The sequence below is a fragment of the Amblyomma mixtum genome, chromosome 1 (genome assembly GCF_055824585.1).
Source record: "Amblyomma mixtum isolate Tamu chromosome 1, ASM5582458v1, whole genome shotgun sequence".
Lineage (NCBI taxonomy): Eukaryota > Metazoa > Arthropoda > Arachnida > Ixodida > Ixodidae > Amblyomma > Amblyomma mixtum.
Window position 1 is genome coordinate 17,817,735 of NC_143012.1, and position 24,021 is coordinate 17,841,755.

General features: G+C 46.3%; 1 protein-coding gene across 1 annotated transcript; it reads right to left on the minus strand.

Annotated features, from left to right (window-relative positions):
- Positions 1-1,449: 1,449 nt before the first annotated feature.
- Positions 1,450-20,564, minus strand: LOC149365605 (uncharacterized). The gene is made up of 3 exons (XM_089544490.1): positions 18,723-20,564; positions 13,459-13,750; positions 1,450-9,457 (listed from the first exon to the last, which is right to left on the minus strand). The coding sequence occupies exons 1-3, from the start codon at positions 19,644-19,646 to the stop codon at positions 3,822-3,824; spliced, it is 6,852 nt and encodes a 2,283-aa protein (XP_089400616.1). The 5' UTR covers positions 19,647-20,564; the 3' UTR covers positions 1,450-3,821.
- Positions 20,565-24,021: the final 3,457 nt, after the last annotated feature.

The window sequence follows — 24,021 nt, forward strand, 5'->3', positions numbered from 1 at the left end:
AAAGCAGAGTACTAGGCCAAGGGAAATCTTGTACCCCTCAGAAAATCGGTGGGTACCTCGTGACTCTGGGGATCGAATCCAGTATCTTCCAAATATGAGGCGGATGCTCTGCCACATGGTCACTGCTTCACACGTGCGTAATCGCACCTAACGTACGTGAAAACCCAGTGGCACACAGTTTGCTTCATACCCATTAATGCTAAGTTGCATTTTAGTGCAAAAGCTCTACTCCACTGGCAAAGCTGAAAAACTCGGGGTACGTGTGAAGCCTCAACCTTTGACGAAGCGACAGCAGCAGAGGCATTACGCAGCTGCTTCTTACTTGCAAGAAGTGTAACGTGTCCTGAATTACAAGAGCACGCGCATCCTATTCTGCCATAGTGATAAATTAACACGTCAGATAATGGAGGCCTTCTACATTCATCACAAGGTCACAATGTGCATAAACAGCCCTTCCGCTGTAGTGCCTGTGAGGGAATTTGGTTATCTGTCCTCCCACGTGTCTTTTAGATAACTTTCTGGTTGTGATAATTTCTTTCAAAGCCTATATATGAGTTTCGTTCTGCAATAAACCCAGTTGATAGTCCGCACTTGTTCCTGTCATACCTTCATCTTTCGTCCCGTCTTTTCGCACTGTGAGCAAAAATGAACGTGAACCAACTCGCCCAAATTTCTGCTTTACTCAATTCCAAGAGAAGGCAAGCTTAGCCGCAGCTGGCATAGGACACGGTTAATGGGAGAGATATGGGAGAGGCCTTTGCCTTGCAGTGGGCGCAGTCAGGCTTATGATGATGTGTGCACAACATTAGGACAAAGGCATTCAGCATTTGAATCGTTTAAGTTAGGCGTGAATAATGTAAATCTTCAAATGCTCGCATAATCAATGCATTTGTTAATGCATTTGTTTTTTCAAAGCATGGGGCTATATGTGTATTTTCGCAAATGCTACAACTATGAGTGACACGAGCCTATTGTGGTTCCGAATGTTCCCCACTGTGAGCGCCTTCATCACGCGCTCAGAAAGGCTTAATGTACCATGGTGATTCCTCCTCACCAGGTGCCATCTTCAGTACAGATGATGGACGCGGCCATCATAGAGACGTGCACACTGCTGATCATGGGTGTGTGCACTTAACTGGCACATTTTTTCAGATAAACTGAAAAATAAGTACAAAGATGGAGACGCAAATATTGTGTACTAAGTTGGCCTGTATCGATAGGGTACCGCATTATAATCATGAATAAATCATTCCAGCCGAAAACACAGCTTTCAAGAGCTAGAAAAGAAAAAAGATACAGGTGTCGCCATCACCGGCCAATTTCACAAGTAAAATGAGTGCGCAAACACCCATTTTTGGCCGCAGATCCTAGAGCTATGCTACGACGTTCTTTACTTCAAAATGGTGGCATTGGTATGGACGTCACGAGTTTACCGAGGCGTTTATCAGGTTTAGTGAGAAAATAACTGGATGGAGTTGTATCTTTTATTACACTCCATAAAGACATTCTTCCCACAGAACTTCTTGTGAGAAGGCCAAACAAGCGTAGAATATAAAACAGAATGGTTAACATTTAAAAACATTTTGAACAATAAGTCATATCATGTATCAGAATGAACTTATGACAACTTGTCTACTAACAATGAAAACATTTTAAGTACACTTCTTTCAAATGAATGTACCAAACAACCAGAAAACTAAATGGAACCAGCACTGTACAATAGCTCTGTACGTACACATGAATCATAAATGCAGAGAAAAAAGAAAAGTATGGCACTTTCATACATACAGGACAATGTATTAAAATGGAAGCAGCACTGAACAGCACTCCACGGAACAAGGAACACGGACCTGCTGACATGGAGCATCTGTCTCATGAAAGCAAGCCATCACACTGAACAACACAGTCTACTTAGACACTATGTCATGAGCCAAGAAAAACATCGAAATAACCCAACAGCAAAGGGAACAGATATAGGGAAATGCGTGGTATTTTGGGATTGGGATGCAGGATTCAAAGTCATTCCTTATGAAGCCTCTGAAGAAGAGAGAGAGATAAACACAAGGACGGAAAGGCAGGTAGGTTAACCAGGCGATGCCCAGCAGTGTGCCCTACACGCGGGCAGAGGTACAAAGGGGGATAAAAAGGAAAAAAAGAGCCACAACGAAATGAGGTTTTAGAAGGAAATGTGAAAGCAATGCGGTGTGTTGAAATGCTTATGCAATTAAGGGGTAAAAAGCAGAGGAAAGCCTTTCACTGACTCCCAGAGTGTGTTAATCTGTTAGACAATTCCCACCTGACGGTGTCATTATTGTTTGCAACTCTCAGGCGCCCTGATCCTCCCCACACAAAACAGTCATGACACGTCCCCATGCGGTTTCAACAAGCTTGGGGAAATGTCCGACAAATGCACACATTGCACAATTACATGCTGGGTCCTGTCAACAATGGTCCCCCAAATACACACAAACGATGTCAATAGACATTCATTATCTTGTTTCACTTTTTCATAATGTCCCAAAAACTGCAGCTACAGAGCATTGTTGACTGTGGGTGAGAATACTTCAGGTGATCTATCTTCAAATGACTGGTGCACGTAGAGACCACAACTTGGGAAAAATGATGATGACAATGCAAGAAAGGGCTGCACGTCCTTTTAGTACAGAATTCACAAGTTCCTTGACCTGCACAAATAACTCATAGTTGCAGAAGTCAGTTAATGTATTGCTTATCATTCAGCAAGCCTTGAGTATAATTAATGCTTTGTGGATGGTCCCCCTGGGGACTGGTGCACACTTCCGGAAACAGTGGTCCTGTCTATTAGGTACCTGACTTTTAGACTGCGGTATGAACGGTGTAATAGAAAAAATCAAGCGTTTTCACCATTTCTTTTTTAATACTTGCACATATTAATAAGTTCAGCTACAAGAAACTGTAGCTCTAATTGCTTCCCTCAGCTCTGCAGAAAATTCCTAGGGTTCTATTCACAACACTGAAATTTAATTCCTACAGCTGACTGCACCTCTGTCAACTGCAGAGAGGTCACGCAAGGGTTACGTCCCAAGATTTGTTCTCAACACTAACATGAGCACAAGCTATTGACTGCCTTCGTACTGTGTTCTTGCATGAGTTCTTACATGTGCAGCAGCATATGCAACCAATGCATGCACATCTGGTGTACTGCAGACTCTTCTCGGGCAGCTGCAGAAATGATCAGGTTGGTTTTAATTATTACTACAGTCAGATTACAAGGCAAGGAAAAGGTAGCTTTTCCCTGTCAAAGGGCTCTCTTTCAGCCAATTCTCAAGAACCTGCCAGCCTGACAATGCAGGGAATGGCAGACGAAAGGCGATAGTACCCTCCCTTCACTGTCATTCTACTCCCTGCATTGTCATGCTACTCACTTGACTTGTGTTGTACTATTGGAATAAAATTCTTTCCCGACTTCGTATTTATAGCTGCCATTTTTCAGCACAAAAAAAACTACTAATCTGAATGCAGTATATTCTCTTCGGAAACTTGGAATTCTGACTCAGTTTCAACTGTCCCAGTTGCTTAAAGCGTACTCAATACAAATATATGAAAGCAAAAGAAAACTGCATAAAGGAGGAGACAAAAAGAAAATTCAGGACCTCACTTGCAATTATAAAGCAGTTAATGCCTCTGGGTGAATTTCTTGACCAACAATAGGACAAAATTCTAGCCATAATACCTGTGGCATATGCACAACAGACTGCATCAATGTCCCCTTTAACAAACAACATGTGTGTCAGCCTTCTCTAAAATTATAGGCAACAAAAGTGACAAAGTGCCACAATGCTTCAGGCATAACTCAGTCTACGTGATGCGCTCGCAGCCGTTCGTGTGCTGCGTCGCACTGGTGCACTCGGTCTTGGTTGCCGAGTCTCCGTGCTGTATTGGCGGCACTTGCGCGCGGACGCCGCAGTCTTCGGTTGTGATGCGGCCCTACCACTACGACTGTCCGTCTTCTTACGCTTGGCACTCGACAAGGAATTCGAAAAGTCGGCCTCATCGTGAAGGTAACTTTCGTCGGTCATCGTTCCACTGTCCTGGGTGGCACGGTAGGAGCGCCGACAAGTGGAGCAGGTGCCACTTGTTTGCTGCCTTGTCACACTTACGTCCAGAAGCTTGTCCAGGACTGCTCGCGCAGGTGGTGTTTGAGGGTGAGCAACACTGTAATCTTTGCTGGATGGTGTCTTCCGCACACAGCGAGAGCAAGTCCAGTGCCTGTCGCTTTCTTCATCACTCGAGCTTCCCTGCTCCTGGGCGACAGCTGCCAAGCGAGACGAATGTGCCTGGGAACCAAGGCTGCTACGCATCAAGCTCAGGCGTGCAGACCGTCTCGTCACTGGTGCTTTTGCTGAAGGCTCTGTCACGTCTGCTGCATCTACGATCTGCTGCGACGACGATGCTGCTACCTCACTGGCTCTGTTATTTTGGAAGCCAGAAGGTACACTTGCCCTTGTAGGTCTTTTTTTCGCTCCACTGCCCTGCTTCTTGCTGCCTGGATTGCTCACACGAGCACCGGATGACTGATCTGTTTGGGTAGCAGTGGAGAGGGTTGGCTGCACTAGTGCTCCGTTAGTCACGGCCTGCCTATTGCTGACAGGAGGGGGTGACTTCAGGCACTCACTTGCTTCCGACTGGGAAGACCTTATGGCAGTCAGTGAGAGCCGTCCACTCTTTCTTGCACCGGACCCATAAGCTCTGCGGGGACTCGAATCTGATTTTGGCGATGTTCGGTCCTCTTTGTCCAAACTAGGAGTGTCATTGCAACTATCTTCGCCAACAGAGCCAAAGGAAGAGTGCTGTGTCTCAGCAATATTAACTGCACACCCTTTCTTGCTAAGCTGCCCCGACCTTCGCTGCGACCCCTGTAATGCATCTGCTTCTTTCTGAAAACTAGGAAGGTGAGCAGAAAGACGTGAGGGAAGAGGAGAAGGTGCTTGTGTCAGCCCGTCGAGATTGTTGCTCGACTGAGATAGGTCTTGTTCGGAACGCTCCCTGGGATGCTCAAGCATAGCATGTGACCTGGCTGTGCTTTCATCTTGCTCTGCACTAGAGCCCGAGTGCGCCTTCGATGATTCCTGACTGCCGACGACTGGGGACACAGTTTCCACATCATTCTTTGTTGAACGGAGTTGCAACTGTGATGCTGTGCAAAATCCTGTTTGCGAAGCACGCAGTCTCGTCGAGTAGCGTTTGCATTCGCCAACCACTTTGTGTCCATTTGGCCGTTTCTCAACTATGGCAGTTTCCTCGCCCAGATCAGCTGCAACCGAAGGACTATGGTCGATCATGCTTGACGTTTCAGACTCAGCATCACTGTCGAATATTGTCTCAGAAACATTTCTCAGCCTTGCCCATGCTGAAGTGGAATCTTGTGCTGCTCTGGCACTTTTTGCCGTCCTATTTTTTTCCGGCGACAGTGAAGCTTCCCTACTCGTTGACAGTCGCTTCCTTGCGCTCCGAGTCAGGACTCCGGCTGGGATATCAACCTTGGCCGGTGAAGATAGGCTTTTTTGGTCGCTAGGTGCAAGCTGCTCTCCTTTGCATGTTTCTGCAACTTCCAAATTAGCACCTGACTTCTGTCCCGTAGCGGATACCGACTGCTTTTCCTTTGATGGTGTGGGACATGAACGCCTGCTAGGTGATTCCTGTTCAATGCTGTCATCAGTGACACTGTCTTGATCTGAAGATGACGCTCTTTCTAGAGTGTCAGGTGCTTTGTCTGGCTCTTTGGCTCTTTCGTGTTTTGCCGCTTCATTTCTTTCAGGTGACAGTGAAACACTCACATTCATCAACTGCCTTCTAGTACGCCTGGTCTGAACTACAAGTTCGGCTGGAATATCATGTTTGCTTGGTGAAGATGGGCCTTTCCGCAGATTGTTAGGACCCACCTGTTCACTTTTGCCTGCACTTGAATCGTCTGAATGAGCACCTGATTTCCGTCTTGTCGTAGATGACATCGGTTTTTTATTTGATGAGGGACTTGGATGAGGCGATTCCAATTCAACATCATTGTCACTAACGACAGTGCCATGCTTCGAAGACCCCTGCACTCCGCGAATTGACTTTCTGCTTGAATAATGCTGCTGAGATACTTGCGTCTCTCGGCTTGTGTTCCCATCATCTTGCCTTTGTTTTCCCTTGGGTGAACTTCCTGCCATAGAGCTGTGTACCATTCTCTGGTTACGGCAATTGTCAGGAGATTCTGGCTCCGATTCTGACGTAGTTGGCTGCCCAGTTTTACTTGGGGTAACAACTTTGCTGGATTCAACTTCATGAGACTGCTTGGCCTTTGCTGGCTGTGATCGCACTCGCTTGCCTGACACTTCCAAGCTGGAACAAGAAATATCAGTGTCATATTCTGAAGGCGTCTCATGCATAGCCTTTACTGAACGGGATGGCCCTGAAGTTGAATGCTTCCTGGGAGACGTCCGCCTTTCGCCATTGACCTTCGCATCTTCATGAGCTATAGTCTGTTCTGTCTTGAGAGGGCTTCGATCCGGACTGATAGCTTTAGACTTCAAAAGCAGCATACCCTTTAGCACTGGTGTACTGGAAGTCAAACCGGTACTGGCTGTGGCCCCACCATTTGGACTTATGCCTGCATCACCAGAGCCAGGTTCTGTGACTCTCTCTTGGTCGGAGTCTACAAGATTTTCTTCTTGAGGCGACTTTGACCTGCGAGATCTCAGTGTCCTAGTCAAAGCAGTATCAGCAACAGGTTTGGTCTTTCCTTTCGCAGACTTTTCATATGGACTTGAGCTCGATGCAACGTGCTTGTCTAAGCCCCCAAGTCCACCTTGCAACTTGGATTCTGCTTCACGGCATGCACTCACAGTGCGTGCCTTCTTGAGAGTCGGCAGCTTAAAGACAGGATTCTCAGCGCAGTCTTGCTTTGCCCCAGTGTCTGCATCACTCTCAGCTTGACGGCCATCCTGAGACGTCTGTGCTCCTCGTAGTTGAGGGAACGGTGACACTGAACGCCTCCCAGGTGAAGCCGCAACAGTTGTGGCCTGGGAGAGGCGAGCAGTACTCTGCTTCTCAGAAGGCACTTCTTCATCACAGGACGGCATGACTACCGTATCAATATCCGACTCAGTAGCCAAGTGGCATCTGCGCCGCAATTCCGGTGACTGCGGGCCTTCTTCTGATTCACTGTCACGAGAAGAAAGATGCATGTGCTGCAACGATGAAATGCTCGGTGAACGCTGTCCACATGGAATTTCATCATCATCAGACTCTGAAGGTACTCCGCGACCCACTACGTCTGGCTGCGCTGAAACTTCAGTATCATGCTCATCATCAGATGACTCTGGCTCTGAGGAGCTCACAACCCTGCTTCTATTAACTTTCTTCGCAGTTTGTGACACAGGAGCATTCTGAGACAGTGGTAAATCAGATTCCGATCCTGAGGACACTTCAAGTCTTCCAGTACGCTTTGATGCTGAAATTTTGCTGTTCCCGTTGGCAACTTGACTCCTCCGTTGTTCTTGCACTGACGGCTCAGCGATCCTGTTCTTGAGCTCTTCATTTGCTTGGGAAACTGTCTTGCACTGACTGGAAGAGGACCTTGCGGCTCTTCCACTTGAGAGTGATGTTGCGCGCTTCTTGATCGAAGAGCTGGCAGCACTTTGGTCATCTGAATTTTCTTTGGAAAACTCGCATTCAGAATCTGAGGATGCCTCCAGCTCCTTAGTACGCCTCGGCACCATCAGTTTAGCATTCCCTTTGGAGACAAGCTTGGCATGCGATTCTTTGTCCGAAGAGCTGCTAATCCTGCTCCTGCGCAGTTTGTTCACCTCACGAACCATTTTGCGACCAACGGAAGCAGCTCCCAAGCTTGAAGACAATGAAGGTACTGCTCTCTTTTTGACTGAAGAGCGAGGTGAACTTTGATCAGGCAAACTTTCATCTGCAGATTCAGAGTCGGAACCCGAAGAAAGCACTTCTCCAACAGACTTGGCACCCATGATTGAGGGCATTTCAACATCATCATCAGATGACAAGTGTACTCCATCCTCCAAGTTCTGCTCATTACATGACTCGTCTTCTGAGGAGTCACTAATCATAAGCCTCCGAGTCTTTCTTGCCCCACAAGCCTTCCTAGAGCGCTGCGATATCGCTTCTTCAGCCGATTCATCATCGTCTGATACTGATGAATCTTCACATATTCCATTGCCCTCAGGTAACACTGCACTGGCAATACAGCTGTTTCCACGCTGCGTTGAGGCAGCCTTCAGTACTTTTGTGGATGCTCCAGCCTGAGAACCTGCAGACTCAGATTCTGAACCTGAAAGCACTGCTTTTCCAGAGGGCTCAGCAGCCAAGCTCGAAGTCGTTTCATCAGCATCATCAGAAGCCGAGTGCAGATCAATCTCCTCTACATTTCTTTCTCTGCATGGCTCATCATCTGAAGAGTTTTTAATTGCGTGCTGATGAGCCTTCCTCGACCCACAAGCTTTTCTAGAGCGCTGTGACACTACTTCTGTATCTGACTCCGCTTCTGAACCTGACTGCTTTCCAGAGGCCTTTGGTGATGCAATTTTACCAGCAACGCAACCACTTTTCCGCTGTGGTGAGGCAGCCTTCACTACCCCTACAGATGGCCTAGCTTCAGAACCTGCAGATTCTGAACCTGAACATGGTACTTCGCCATCCGACTCCACACCCAAGCTCAAAGACTCGCTGGCATTTTTAAATGGTGAGTGCGCATCCCTCTCTTCCAAACACTCCTCATGGTGTGACTCCTCCTCTGAAGAGTCAATAATCCAGTACCTCTGAGCCTTACTTGCCCCACGAGCAATGCTGCGGCGGTTTGCATGAGCCTTCACAGCCGATTCACCTTCCAAATCTGACTGATCTTTCAACTTCCTCTCGCTTTCTCGCGATGAGAGTTTGCCGGCAGCACGAACACTACTACGCTGTGCAGATGCTGCGTTCACCTTTTCTGCAACCGGCCTGACTTGTGAACTCGACGAATCCTGAGGAGCTTCTCTGCGTTCTCGCAACGGCGGCAGCTTACCGTTAGCTTTAGCAGTCTGCTGGTCATGAAACTCTTCCATCGAAGATTCATCAGTGCTGCTATATCGCTTGGATCTCTTCAAAGGAGTTCCCTTATTGTGCCGCGAAGTACCAGCTCCCAAAAGTGAAGACGCTGCTTCCATGCATTTTCGGCCAGATCGTTGGTGGCTTGAAGGTTCGCCTACTTCACCACCCACAGTGGCTGCAAAAGGCATTCCACGCTCTTCAGCTGCTTCTGTCACAGACAAGGCAGCCTCCACTTTCCTCGCCTTGCGCCGACGGACCTTCTTCTTTCTTCTCTGTTTTTTCATTTCGTGTGGTGAATCTACAGAATCTGGAGCTGCTTCTGCACAGCTTTCATCTTCTGATGCTCTCTCCTCCAGAATGCCACCTTTGCTTCCATGACCTGCGTTCCAGATAAAAACACATCATTCGTACCTGTACCCTCTACCACACATGCAAGGCATAAAAAAATTCTCAAAAGAGACAACAGACAAAAATAATCAGCTCACAATGTTAAAGGACATGAAATCTTACAGCTGAAAATAAAGCTGAAAAGATAATATAGTAAGAGTGAAAATGCCCTTATCTTTGCATAGCAGATACAATACTAACATAACCGTAGATAGCATGAAAGATACCACAGTTGCCCACTTTAAGTCCAACCACAACGAAATTTCACTCGTGCTACGATGCTTCTTAAGGTGCTGGGTATATCATAAAACTGATTGTGACAAAGTTCCATGCTCAATAGAGAGCTAGTACTGTTGTTTCAAACATTTGAAAAGCTATGCAGGGGACGACATATACACCTGGCAGCGTGTTGGGCAATAAGACAACTTATCCAAGACACCGAGAGTCCTTCTCAAGCTGGGGTCTATTGGGAGTGAACAGGTCACAGATGGCGTGAAGTGAAAGGCTGGAGGCTAAAAGGTGGTTTTGGCAGCCCTAGGTCTGGCACTGTGGTAGTTACTCAACGTTTCAGGTGCAATTATCATGCCGAAATGTTGTTTAGCCATCAGGGGCATGAATGCACATGCGGTACACTAATGCGCACACCGCACGCGTTCCCAAAGTATAGCAAACCGCGCATGCTTGGTGGCATTCAGCGATCTGTTTTATGGCATGAGCCGTTATTACTGGCTAAGCCTAGCATGGCCTAGCATTACTGGCTAAGCCTAGCATGGCCAGCAATTTTTCTTCCCCACGGTGATGTGGTGAGGTTGTCTGTCCTTCCCTGAATTGGTTAGAATTAATAGAAAATTTGCATAATCTGTGGAAATTCACGTCGAAAATTGGTGTCTACACAAAAGCTGCACTACCAGTACCATTTCTCTACCAATGAAATAAGGATGAAAGAGAGACACCACGAAACAAACAGCTGCCCCCGTTCACAGTGCTGTAACTCATGTCATGGGTGTTCACATCGCTTACAATGCACACCTGCAACACTTGCCCAATTGCTGTGTTTCTCCATGCAACAGTGAGCTGCCATAAAGCCAAAATTATACAGCCTAACGATTCCGTGTTTTCCTGTTAGTATGTGATTTCCGGCATTTGGTAACGGGCGCCCCCCTTTTTTTTTTCCGAGTTTAAGTTTTCTGTGACCAATTTCTGATTCCTGAAGGAGCTAGACACCGCAGCGGACACGGGACAGAGAAAGAAGACGACACAGGGCGGCCCTGTGTCGTCTTCTTTCTCTGTCCCGTGTCCGCTGCGGTGTCTAGCTCCTTCATGTCTCACCAACTGGCCTACACATCTACCCTCCTGAATTCTGATTCCTCACTTGTATGAAGAATGCCATTTCTTGTTTTTAGGGCTCTCTCTTGACATACTACTACTACAGGAAAAAATTCCTTTTACGGGGACAAAAATTTTATCGCAGCTAGCCTTCTAGACCTGCTGAAAGCTCGCTTCCCAGCTGGCTATAAAGCAACTGAAACACAGCCCTAGATGCTGACAGCTGTGACACCTGCACTGTTTTGGGCAAAGCAAAATTAAAAGCCAAAATGATGCCACAGTCCCAAAGAGTGGAAGACCAAGACAGTTGGCTGGCCTACCAAAAGCAAACAGTGCAAATCAGACAGAGAAAAGGAAAGGCACAACACATGCATTGACTTCCAATTGACTTTCTTTTTCTTTTTTCAGTCCTTTTGTTCACGAAGTGTGTGCATAGACAAATATGACTAAAACTTCGGTATATGTGCACTTCCTAACACAAAAAAGAGAAAAGCCTCAGTCAAAACCCAGCGAATGTATCCTTCACTGAGCCTACCTGCTTTGTGTTATAGTAATTCATGATGAAACTAGATGAGCACTGCCTCTCAAATCTGTTTCTCTTGACAGACGAGGCCAATTGAAACAGACTAGCAAGAAAGACAGCCTTACTATTTCACTACCCTGGCACATGCCGTCAGGATTGTTGCACAACTTCCAGGCTAATATTGCTAATGTACTTTATTTACCTAATTAAAGTTCTGGTTCGGGCTAGTAGGTTCATGTTGAAATATTAGAAAGAATGCAAAGAAGACGTGGCCAACAAAAAGAAACACTTAAAGACAAAACGGACGCTGTCTTGTCGATAAGTGTTTCTTTTTGTCGTCCACGTCTTCTTTGCGCTGTTTCTAGAAGTTATCTAGAAGTTATGGATTTACCTGTATATAATATGACCACGAATATAACACGAGAGGGGAGTTCGAGAACCCAAGAATATTTTTTTTTAATTACACTTGTTCAAGCCAACTAAAATAGCTGAGAGCTTGAAAAAAAGACGACATATGAGACGGTGGCAATGGATATGTTGATATCATTTGAGAGGCAGCGCTTCAGAAATGTGCACGACATCACTGAGAGCACCAAATCCTTCGATTCATTAACACATGCAGTCTCCCATGTAGTAGCAGCCATCGTTACCACCGTGTCGCCACTGCTGCGTGTTTGTGCTGGCCAGTCCTGCGATCGTTCGCCCCTTTTTTCTTCAAATTTTGCACTATTTTATGAAACGAATTGAAAATAGCATTCTTTGTTTAACCAGCAATACAGTTCCCGACTTGATACATAAAAAGCAAGACTTTTTCACTTTAGCCATGACCGAAAAGCCCAATATGTCAGTCTTCGATTGCTTAATCTCAAACCGTCCACACCATCTACCGTCCCTCACAGTACTTCGACATTCACATGGCACAATCCCCAGCATGAAGGGCACACAGCCACGTCACTATGTTTCCACTGACTACTCCACTACACACACCATGTTTGCACTCTGCCTCGAAACTGACTTTAGAACGCCTCTTTATATGCGCAATGCTGACTCCAACAGCAGTGAGAGACACTCAAATCGACATAATCTACAGAAGTCCTCCATAGTCCACAGAAAGGCAATTGTTCAGCTACTTCGAAATGCACTCACGGGAAACTTATATTGACATGAACTATGCCACCGCTTGTGACCATTGCACGAGTCCAGACCATCATGGACCATCATGGAGTGCTCCCTCACCAAGAAATTTCTTCTGATACATTTAATTTGTTCTACTCCATCAGCCAGTGGGAACACGCTTACAGCTGCATCTCCCAAAGCTATCATCCTGGAAGTTCTCCTTTATTTGGCTGCACTTTCTGTATTGGTTTAAGGAGCACAGCACTCCCACACAGTGTCATAGAGCACCACACATTACATGCATCGAGATCATCAACTTTACATCATGAGGGTATCACGTGTGTTTCTTGCCAAGCAAGCTGTTTACTGAACATGACAAGATGCTGTCTCTGCATACGCTGATGGATGGCACAAAAATCAAGGTGCTCCTTCACATTTTTTTTTTTTTCCCAACTAGGGCAAAGTATCAGGGGAATAAGGCAGCCGACACTATTTCAGTGCATCCGCAGTCCGGACAAAAGCGCAAAAATTTTTTTTGACTGCACCAGCTTTTTTATTTCGCATTTGTTTTTTCCTACTATTCAGCGTGTGCTACGTACTAAACAAGTGAAATTAGAGAAATGGGAAGACAAAAATCTTCACATGTTGAAGTTCAACCTAAAGCTTTAGCCAACTTCAACTAGTCGGCAAGACAAGACTCTAGCCCTGCACTCGAATCTCATTAAATCGTGCCACGTCATGTGAGCTTGCAGAATGTACTGCCAGCAGCAAAAATTTACGGGGTGTAGGTGTGCGGTAAAACACTTACAATCGCTCAAACAAATTAACTGAAAAGTCTGCTAATATGAGAGGATACACACGCTCCCTTCCAGGCCACTGTGTCCCGTGGACTTTTTCTGGAGACTGTACTTTCACAGACTAGTACAAGAGCAAGAAGATTACAGCACACGACCCCAGTGCACTAGTGTTATCAAAAGGACCAGAGTAGGGACCTGCACCGCCTCCAACTTTTGCAGTGAGATGCTCACCTTCGTCTGCTACCCCATCGAGTCCACCGGCCTCTTCCGGCGGTTCTTGATCTGCGTAGTCCAGTTTTTTCCTGGGTTTCTGCACGTCCTCCGGTGCAGCAGCTACACCGTCTCCCACACCAGTGCTCCCCAGAAGCTTGTCCAAGAAACCCCGAGTGTTAAGTGGAGAGAGGCTGGCCTCACTGATGAGCTCAGAGTTGGGCTCATTGTCAGTCGCATGGGGACTGGCTAGGCTTGAACGTATTCGGCTCAATGTCGTCTCCAGGATCGCTTGCAGCTGCTGGTCTTCAATCTAGAGTGAAAAAGGAAACATTGTGTGAAGGACACAAACCGGAATAGAGCCGTTTTAGTCCGCAGATTTCAACTTACCACATAGGGAGTGCTCGAAAATGCAACAGTACCTATCTCATCCATTTGCAAACACCTAGCGACCAAAAAGAAAATGCGAACATGGCAGTCCACGCAGATATGAGATCTCTCCTGTGACTGCTCTGACAAAGGGAAACTAAGCATCGATGTTTGTGGCGAGGCATTCAGCTCTGACACAGGGAAACGTCAATTCATTCAAACATTATAGTTTTAGAACACAAGAAACACTGACCACATAAGACGCCAGTAGCATCACAGCCATTGTGTTTACAGTGCCAGGTAGCCTAATGCCAATAAAAGAAGTTGAAGGGGAAAAAGGAGGAGGTACTACTTTTTGTCTTTGAAAACTTTTGGTGTGTGCGCAATAACAGAAGCACTTTTAATTCAGCAGCCGTAGTGAAGGGAATCACGTTTCCCAGTTCAAAAAGGAAGATATTCTTTTTTTCAGCAGCATAAGCAGTACTGCATCTGTGGGTGGGAAGCCAGCATCCACAGCGGGCAAGTGACTTTTTGCTCACTATCCACAAACTACATGAAAATAACGCACAGTACCCACTCACCCTCCTCGCATTTCTCCTTCAAGGCCAACCTATGTCAGTTCATCAATGCATCAGGGCCTTTAGCCTACATCTCCAACATAACGCCAAGGCAAATCGTACCATCCACTTGCTTAGGACACAACCACATGCAGTCTTGCACATGATCAGTCGCATCACTGACAGATGTTGTGTGTTAGGTGAGGCTGACATGCTGCACCTGATAAGCACTCGCTTTCACCTGCCCCACCAGAATCTCACCAAGACTGAGCAAAACACCCAATCCACTCTCCTTTGCACGTCCCTCAAGATCACTCTACGTCTCCCCTCAGAAACTGCCACTCTCAAACTTGAGGAGTCGGGGATGCAAAATACTTTGGAAGAACTACTCAAAGCACACCATGTCACACAATTTCAATGCTTACGCATGTCACCTTAGAGCTGCTCCATCCTGACCTCCCTGGGATACACACCCTCACTTCTCTCAGCTGACACTATGATACTCTCACGTCAGCACGTGCGCACTTAATAGTACTCCCCATCACAAACTATTCGGGCCCAACTCGTCATGCAGTACGCCAGGACCACTGAACCAAGTTACTGTGACGGACCTTCATATGGCTTCACAGCCTGGCCCCACAGCTGCATGTCAGTGCACTGGTAAGAGTGTTGTGGCAGTCGTGGTCAAACATGTGCTAGACGCCTTTCATGCCACAAGTGAAACATGTCTCCATGCTGCTCCACTGCTAGAGGAACAGGCAATGCATAATGCCAAACATACCTACACTAACACCTTTATCACCACCTTTACACACTTGCAACATGTGTACAGATGCTACCATCATACTCTCCTACACCACCCATTTCCCACTTACTTGAACACACACTCACATAATAAACCGCACGTATCATCCGGCCTGGGTGCCTGGCCATGCTAGCTTCCCTGGGAATGAGCATGCTCAAGCACTGGCCGAAGGATTATACCTCCAGGCCCCCAGGTGACAGACATCAAGCTCGGAATGTGACAATTCTTTCTCCCTCAACACTTTTCTCGCTGCCCTGCACCATTCTCAGTGATACGATCCTCCTCTGCCTTGCCCAACTCTCACTCGTCTGGAAGCAACTACCTTTGGGCAGTTGCAAACCAATACCTGCCCCCCACCAATGTTTTACTCCCATGTTCATCTCTCTCTTAGTCCCCTGCCTGTCCTTTTTATTTGGGCCGTCCCTCCCTCTTCTATATGGTCTGCTAGTGCCAGACCATCCCTTATGTTCGGGCCATCCCCCACCCAACCAAAGCCGCTTGGGAAGAGCCGCTCACCGAGCTCTGCCCTTATCAGTTATGGCTGGTCAACCAGGCGAGAATGGTGGTTGCCAACATCGGGGCCCTGGACTAACAGCTCCATCCTACCTAATTAAATGTTTATTTCCTCCCTCCACACACCAGCAAGCACTAAGCACACATGTTCATCGCTATGCACTACATTACTCCTCACCTCTCAAGTGCACACAAAAAGGTCATTCTGCTGGCAGACATATGCAAAGTCTTCCCGAAAAGTTTTCAAACCACTAGAGTTGCTTTCGGGCCATGCAGTGAGAGTGATTGAAAATGTTTTCAGAATACAGTGTTCCTACACTCCATTCGCTAGGCTCAGAAGGAATATGAATGAGGTAGGTATTTATACTTCTAACAGAAGTATGTATGATGCCTAGAGTGAAAAGTTGTGTTTTTTTTTTTTAAAGCCTAACACGAGTTCCCTATGTGCCACAATTTACCAAACAGGTTTTGAGCAGTCTACATCTAGCCAATGAATTCCCGAAAAAGAGAAAAGTAGATACTTTCGAACATCCCACCAGTGAATTCGGATAAAACCCCCCAATCGAAAAGCTTCTCCTTCACTGCTATTCTCATCACTCACACGATGAAAAATTTGATAGAACTCCCCCACATTATACCTGTGCACTAGTCAAGTTGTGCACTGAGGTGACAATTCAGAGCTTGAAACACTAGCGAGCGGGATTTTAGGGGCTGATTCAGAGGTACTGAAGTATAAAAACGGTTCACTTATATAAAAGGTAGCGTGTAATACACTAAAAAAATAAAGTACTTTGATGCAGAAGCGTTATTTTGAGCACAACTAATATCAATTCTCTACTCATCCTAAAAGGTCAGCCCCGGAAGTAGCATGAAACGTCACGCAGTTATGTACTTTTGCAACACCTGCACTTTTGAATTTCCACATCCTTTTTTTTTTTACACTTTCTGCTTTCGAGCAGAGCTGTGCAGTTTTTCCAAGCACTCATCCACAATCACAGACGGCTTGACAACTGGACTATTACATCACGCTGTGTCAGTTGTCCCATGTGGAGGTAAGTCGGCTGTAGAACAAACTGTGTTATGAAAGTCTGGGTTTAGGAGTCCATTGGGTAACTAAGAAAAATAGCATGGGTTGATTTCAGCACAGCAGGACATCATGCATTTCAAAACTCAGGACATGCGCAATGTGGGGTAGCCCTCCAATGTTGCTTAACATGCACTGATTTTTTAAAATTTTTCCTCCCCAAAGTTATCCCACTTGTCTATATGGGGTCTCAGTTTCCAATGAGTGTCCTTCACATCTTTCTGCTCTGAGCAGTCATCGCTAACAACTTCTACCAAAGAATGTACATTGCTTTTCTGAAGGGCTAAAGACTATACTTCGTTTCATGCATAGCATTCAATGCTGCCAAAGTTAGAGCATCTGTCCGCGCAAGCTAAGTCCACAGCCAAAACATAGTTTTGCCATAAAACCAAACTCAAAACGGGCACATTTTGTTCAGACAGATATCAAGCACCATGACATCCGTTTAACCTCTTGCCACAATTTCGTCCTGCTACTCATCAACACTTCGAAAAGTAACAATGATGTGTCGGTACATATGCGGCTGGCAGGGCGAATTGCTCCGACTCCATCTGCACCTAATAGTGCACACTCGGTGAAAATCATAGCCGGAGAGCCCAAACACTGAGCGCCTCACAGCTTCAAAAGTGATTCCCAATGCTACCTCTTCATTTCATACTGCTCTTTGTTTTCGTCCAAGCACTCACTAAGACTTCGAGAGGAACGAATGAAATGCGGCAGAATAATATGGTTTTGCGGGCACACTACTTCCGCTGCCTGCTATGTATGGAACGGAGTATAAGGTAATGAAGTCTCTTGTAAAGGTGATATTATCTTTTAGCCAGAATGTTTTGGTTTGGTCTATGCGGTTTAACATCCCAAAGTGACTCAGGGTATGAGAGACGGCGTAGTGGAGGCCTCTGGAAAATTTCGACCATCTCAGGTTTTTTAATGTGCACTGACATCGCACAGTACATGGGTCTGTATGCTTGTAGCGCTTGGGTTGTCTCCCTCTTTTGTCCCGTCTTTCGCGCTGTTTTTAAGTACGAACCCTCCCCAACAAGCCCAGTTTGCCACACTTGTGCGGTCTCTAGCATTTCACCTGCATCGAAATGCGACCACCGAGGCCGTTTGCCCAGAATGTGACAGTAAACATTACAGCTATAGCTGCATCAGCCTTGTTACCCCAGTTTAACGTTGCGGTCAACATTACTGTTGCCATCCCCAACTCGGAGCAAAGAGATAGGCAACTATGTACCCGTACATACAAACTGTCAGCTCAGGGCCACGACCACTCTACCCTAGACTCTGCCCTCCGGCGCAAGCCATCTTGGCCTACTGAATTCGAACCAAAGGCCCTAACCCGCACTATGATGCAGAATGAACTTCTCCTCACCACAGATGCACCCAATAATTCATAGGCTACTGCAGCTATTTGTGTTTGATCAGTGGCGGTCAGGCACGGCTTCATCACTGTGTTAATTACTTCGCGAAACAGATAGCACTGATCACTCGCCATAGCCTGGGTGTAAGCAGCTGTAATATTTTTTTAGACAGTAAAAAACAAACAAGCCTCAAGTGAGCAACTGCAGTGAAAGTCCCGCAGAGCCCTTCAAGCAGCTCAAGCTATACAGTTCATAAACAAAACTACACAGACCAAATAAGGCAATGCACAACAGGAAGCACAAAAGAGTACTACGATTGATTATGAAAAAGGCAGGGCATGTAGCAGACACAGACCATGCATTGCAAAAGGCACAAATACTCCTCAACACTGCGTCGCTTTCCGCAATTACAATTTTTGTTTCTAGTTTTTAGACTACATTCATTATAAATAGATTCATTAGAAGATTCACTACCGCAAAGTGCAAATTTAACCCGTGCACAGATAATCTGGGCTTCCTACAAAAAACTTTTCAGTTAGGAATCGGCGCTTGGCACCCCAGCAACAGTCGAACGAACGCTGACGTCCACAAACCTGAGACGCTACAGTCGCCTGCTCCCGCGCTTCCACCCCGTCGTCCACAATGGTGAAGAAGTCGTCCTCCGCCGTAGCTTCCGCATCGCACGTCAACCTGATGTTGCTCCCGGCGCCGCTTCCAGACTCTGAGATCGCCTCGCACGCTTTCAGCAACTCCGAGTGGTTCGACGAACTCTTGCAGAGATGAGCGATCACCTTCCGACGGGGCCTGGAGACCGCGGACGGTGGTAGCAACGCGACCAACATGGGATGGGCGGTGAACCACTCTTCGAAGTCGAACTCTGCGGGCTCGATGGACAACGCGGTTGGCTTAACGGTCTTCCAGCCGCGTTCGCGCAACCGCCTCGCTAGGCAAGCGGCACAAGCGACGAACTTGAAGTAGAGCTCGGGGTTCGAGCATGTGCGCGGGCAATAGGCCGCCAGCCAGCGAAATACGTCGAACACCCTGTCATGTTCGTCGAGTACTGTGGTCGACGCGACCGCCTCCGTCTGCACGAAGACGTCCCAGACCCGGTGCTTGCTCTTCGAGAGGGTGAAAAGAGTCTTGGAGACCGCGGACGGCTCGTTGAGAGCAAGCGCGAGGTCCACCACGTAAGACAGGAGCGCACACTGATTGTCCCAGTAATCGAAACGAGTAGTAACGCCAACAGACTCGACGGCGAGCAGCAGATCGCGCGCGCGAAAATGCAGGCTAGACGACACTTGGCACAAGACGGTGATAAGTTCCCGCGACAGTTGTCCGCGTTGTTCTTCATCGAAAGCATCATCCTTGATGGTCTTGAAGATGTTGGCGGTTTTTCGAAGGACAGCGCGCACGGTGTCGGCAAGACTGTCGCTGCACGCGGCCCGAGAAAGTACTCGGCATGTGTCGGCGCGCCACTTTGACAGCCGCCTGGCGGCTTTGCTTACTTTTTCAGGCATGGCGACAGTTAGAATTCAACTAGCACGATGTTGCGCTACGGCGCGCGTTGCGGTTGAAAGCACGTGAAACCGACGCTCGCACCAACATGTGGCATAAAAGCTTTCTATGAGCGATTTGCAGCATGCTCAGACAGCGCCATATTTACTTTGCTTATTTAACTTTAAAATTTGAACTAGTGTCGGTGGCAATGGTAAGTTCTTTATTAGTTCAGCATTTTGGCTGTACAAAAACGTAAACAAATGTTGCTGGGCCACTTTTGTACTTTTTTATGTGCGAAATTACAATATATATTTCGTTTTTTTTTTACCTTACAGTTGAACTGATGCCGACAGCGTAGTTCAACCGCTTCTGTACACGCTTCTGACACGCATGTGTCAGGATCCCTTGCCTTTTGTTTTTGGCAGTACCGGTTGTAGTGCCACTTTAAAGAACTATAACTTTCTACTTTCAGATATGCATTAGACATTAGAATACATGGATCACCACGTGGTATTCTCCCACAATCGTTAAATGATTTATAAATGAAGTCCTTCTTTCTAGTTCTTTTGGTTTCGGTTTTATCAACTGAACGCTGGCTCTGACGGGGATGAACTCAAGCGATTTAAGCCAGGTCGTAATTATTCCGCACATGGAGGAAGGAAAAAACTTTTTCCTCCATGATTCCGAAGTCTTTCATCCCACCTTCCTCCCTTCCCGAACGGCGTGGTTCAGGTGTCCACCGAGATATGTGAGACAGATACTGCGCCATTTCCTTTCCTCAGAAACCACAAGCTATGAGGGACGCCGTAGCGAAATGCTCCGAAAATTTCGACCATCTCGGGTTCTTTAATGTACACACTGACATCGCACAGTACACGGGCCTTAAGAATTTCGCCTCCATTGAAATTTGACCACTGCGGCTGGGTTCGAACCCGCGTCCTGGAGCGGGGCAGTAGCAATTAGCGCCATAATCACTGAGCCACCGCGGCAGCAGGCACCGATATGAGAAGTTTGGATACCTGTCTCAGAGCAACGTGGTATGCATTGATGGCCCTGTATACGATCGGCTCTACTAGTACACTCTAGCTCTACACATTCTGTGCTGCATGCAGACATCACACACACGACGCGCAGTGCTGCTGAAAACACACTGCTTTCAGCAATATATTGGTATGTTCCTTACGTGTGCACGTGCGTTGCTCTAGCTTCGCCGTTTAAAAGGTCCAGGAACGGCACATGCCGACGAAAATCGATATATGATGAGACACGTATGGATTTCCAACGCGTTGATGCACAGCTGGCTGGACCTTATCACCTGGGATGACTTGGTGCGGATGATGACATATGCACCGACACCACAGGGCCATGAATTGGCCAAGCCTTTGTATGCGAAGTACGAGCACTCCTAGACTTCCAGGAATGTAATAAAGACAATGATGAGGAGCCCAGCCTGCCAGCAGTTGCCACGAACTTAACTGCGACTAGTTGATCTCGTTCCCGGATCAGATTGTTAGCAGCAAGGGTCTGCACAAGAAGCACAGGACTATGCTGGAGAGCCTTGAAAGAGCTCTGACATGGTCACCTTTGAATCAACAGAAGCGCATAAATGTACTTTTTTTAGGAAATAAAAGACACTTTCATCTGGAATTGTATATTTGGCGGCAATATGGGAAGTCCTCTTAATATGAACTCCAGATACTACAGTGAATGCAATCTGCTCAATCTTCAGATGGAGGGTCTAACTGTACATACATGAAGGAACGAACGGGCGTAGCGCAATTTTCTGAGTGCCGTATCCCCCCTCCTTTCGGCCTTTTTTCGCCTGTGCTATTTAAACACCGCGTCAATATATCAGAAACAAAAATATGTGTGTCGGTTCGTTGATAAAAATGGTTCCTGTTCTAAAAACTAGATGGCACTACTAATCTGAAGTTATAATATTGTGTCTCCGTTTGCATGTGCTGAACTAAAAGTGCGGATGTAGCAGTGTACATACTGAAAAAAATCTTGCACTTAACGTACGTAAGCGTTGGGACATAGACAGCTAGCAACACCTTCAGATCAGCACCTAAGCTATCTGAAAATGCTTTTGTCCCTTCGCTCCACATTGAGATCCCCTTAAGACTCACTGCTGCCTCGCTAGAAGCTTCACTCTGTTGATTTTGACGTTTATGGTGATGTTTCATTGTAGTTCTTAAAGTACACTTTCAATCGCGTTCTAACTGTGTGTGTGTGTGTGTGGGCCCTTATGTTGGCGCTTTAGCAACGAGCTCAAAGAAACGACCAAAGTTGACACTGGACGATTTTAAGAAAAAAGAGGTGGCACAAGCATCTACAGTGGTTGTTGGAATGTGCACTTCTTAACACTCACCGGGATACAGTCCAGGAACTGTGCTTTTGAATCTTTCCGTCGGCCGGCGGCGGCTTCGGCTGACTGTGTAACCTGAACGCAAGAAGACAGACTAGTTTCCTACTTTTTGTGCATTAGGATGCGGAGATGAACAGACAATTTTACATAACATTCAGCTTGTAGAGGAAACTCAAAGAAGTTTTATGTATTGCCGTGCGTGCTGAATTTCTAACAGTGGCCCTTATTTTTGTGCTTCAGTAATTACTGAGGAATGTTCTGGTACATTTGTGTCCTCTGTTGTTTATTCTCGAAAAGACTGATGTACGTTGTCGTAGCTCTATTAATAGGAAGAGGAAGTTATTGCAGAAAAGAGTCACTCTTCTCCGTCATCGGACAACGTATGGCACTCCTTTTAATTGTAGGCACAGTTCACTCAATTAAACATACCTTTTCGCGTCAGCATACTTTATCACCCTTTCCATTGTCTTCAACTGATTGTAAACTACTGTGAAAATAAAAAGTGCTTCCATTTTCAAAGTGCCTCTGACACCGGGTGCAGGTTCACATGCATGGGGTAGTAGTAGCAGTTTTGACAAATGCCATTCTTTCACAGTTGCTGACAGTTGCAGAGCAGAAGCTTTTGTAGTGTTGTATATTATGTGAAAATATTGTAAATAGCCACAATTTTTTGTAAGAGTTTTTTTTGTGAGAGAACAAGTGTTCCTTACGAATCAAGTCCTCAGAGTTCTGTGTGCGCTCATATTTAGATATTGCAGTGAACGAAAGAACTAACCTTTCGGCATTATTAAAGCAGAAAAATGAATATAAGATAATGGCTTGGCACAGGCTCTCTTTCTCTTTATTGTTTTACCAGCAGCATAACACCACTGGCGGCATAACACCACTTTGAACAATATTTCTGGCTACACCACTGTCACCAGGTGTCATGTGTGTTCCTTCATGTTGTCGTCCTAACCTTTTCCATAGTTACACTCTTCATCACTATGAACCAACTAGCCCAGCAAATTTTACTTCAATCTTCAAGTTTTCTTATAAAAGGGCTCAATTGCAATACCTTTTCCAGACATGCCTTTGTATATACAGTTAAGCCTCGATCTAACGAACCTTCATTCAGCAAATCCTTGTTATTATAAAGTTTGAATTACTCAATACAGCCACTATTGAACCAAGTGTATTTGCAAACTCATGTAATGAAGGTGTTGTGGCGGTCAACTTCGACGTAACGAACTTGCCATGCCACCTATCCATTTACTAGTACTGCGTTACTTGACATGCGATTTGATCACATGAAAGTTTCACGACAATAATACGCGAACGGTCATGAGAACGTCTACGATCTCAGTGAGTGAACACAGTTGACGCAATGTACTGTGTTTCAGCATGATCGACATCTCTCCTTAGCAGATGCAGCAGACTCCGTAGCTTTTGTTTTTGCACAAACAAAAAAGCACATGACAAAAAAGGCACATGACAAAAAAGGCACAAGACAAGCAATACACGCCCATTGCAACTGCTCGGTTGCTCGCGTGATTTAAGCGCTGACAACAGACACTCAGTGAAAGCTGGGATGGCAGAGAGCGGCAGCAAAGCAAGGCAAAGAGCCAGTTTTCAGAGTGCAATGATGGATGGACAGACCACAAGACGAGCATGTGGAAAGAGGGATTTTTCTAACTCCCCTACTCTTCCTAACCCACCAGCTGCGATGCCGTGTGACCCACAGTAGAAACTGTGACGGCCGCTGGCGCGCTCACGTTATCAATGCAATCGCAAAACGACCCTCCATGTTTAAGAATTTGAGTAAAGGGGGTTTATTGCAAACACTTGGTAGGTCATTTCAACTACATTTATTCAAATTATTTATTTCAACCCGATTTTCATTCTGCACACCTTTTTGAGTTTTCACATGAAAACTAGATACATATTACAAAAACCTTCATATAACGAAAAATTGCGGACTTTTCTCGATTTTGTTACACCGTGGTTTAACTGTACCCGTGCTACAGCAGAATCTCATGGGGGCCCGA

Bases quoted from the DNA above. Each gene is read 5' to 3' on its own strand.
- LOC149365605 (XM_089544490.1), bottom strand. From the start codon at position 19,646: ATGCCTGAAAAAGTAAGCAAAGCCGCCAGGCGGCTGTCAAAGTGGCGC. The intron at 13,751-18,722 runs GTTTGTGGACGT...TTTTCACTCTAG, and splicing joins AGGCGACTGTAGCGTCTCAG to ATTGAAGACCAGCAGCTGCA. The intron at 9,458-13,458 runs GTGAGCATCTCA...TCTGGAACGCAG, and splicing joins CGATGGGGTAGCAGACGAAG to GTCATGGAAGCAAAGGTGGC.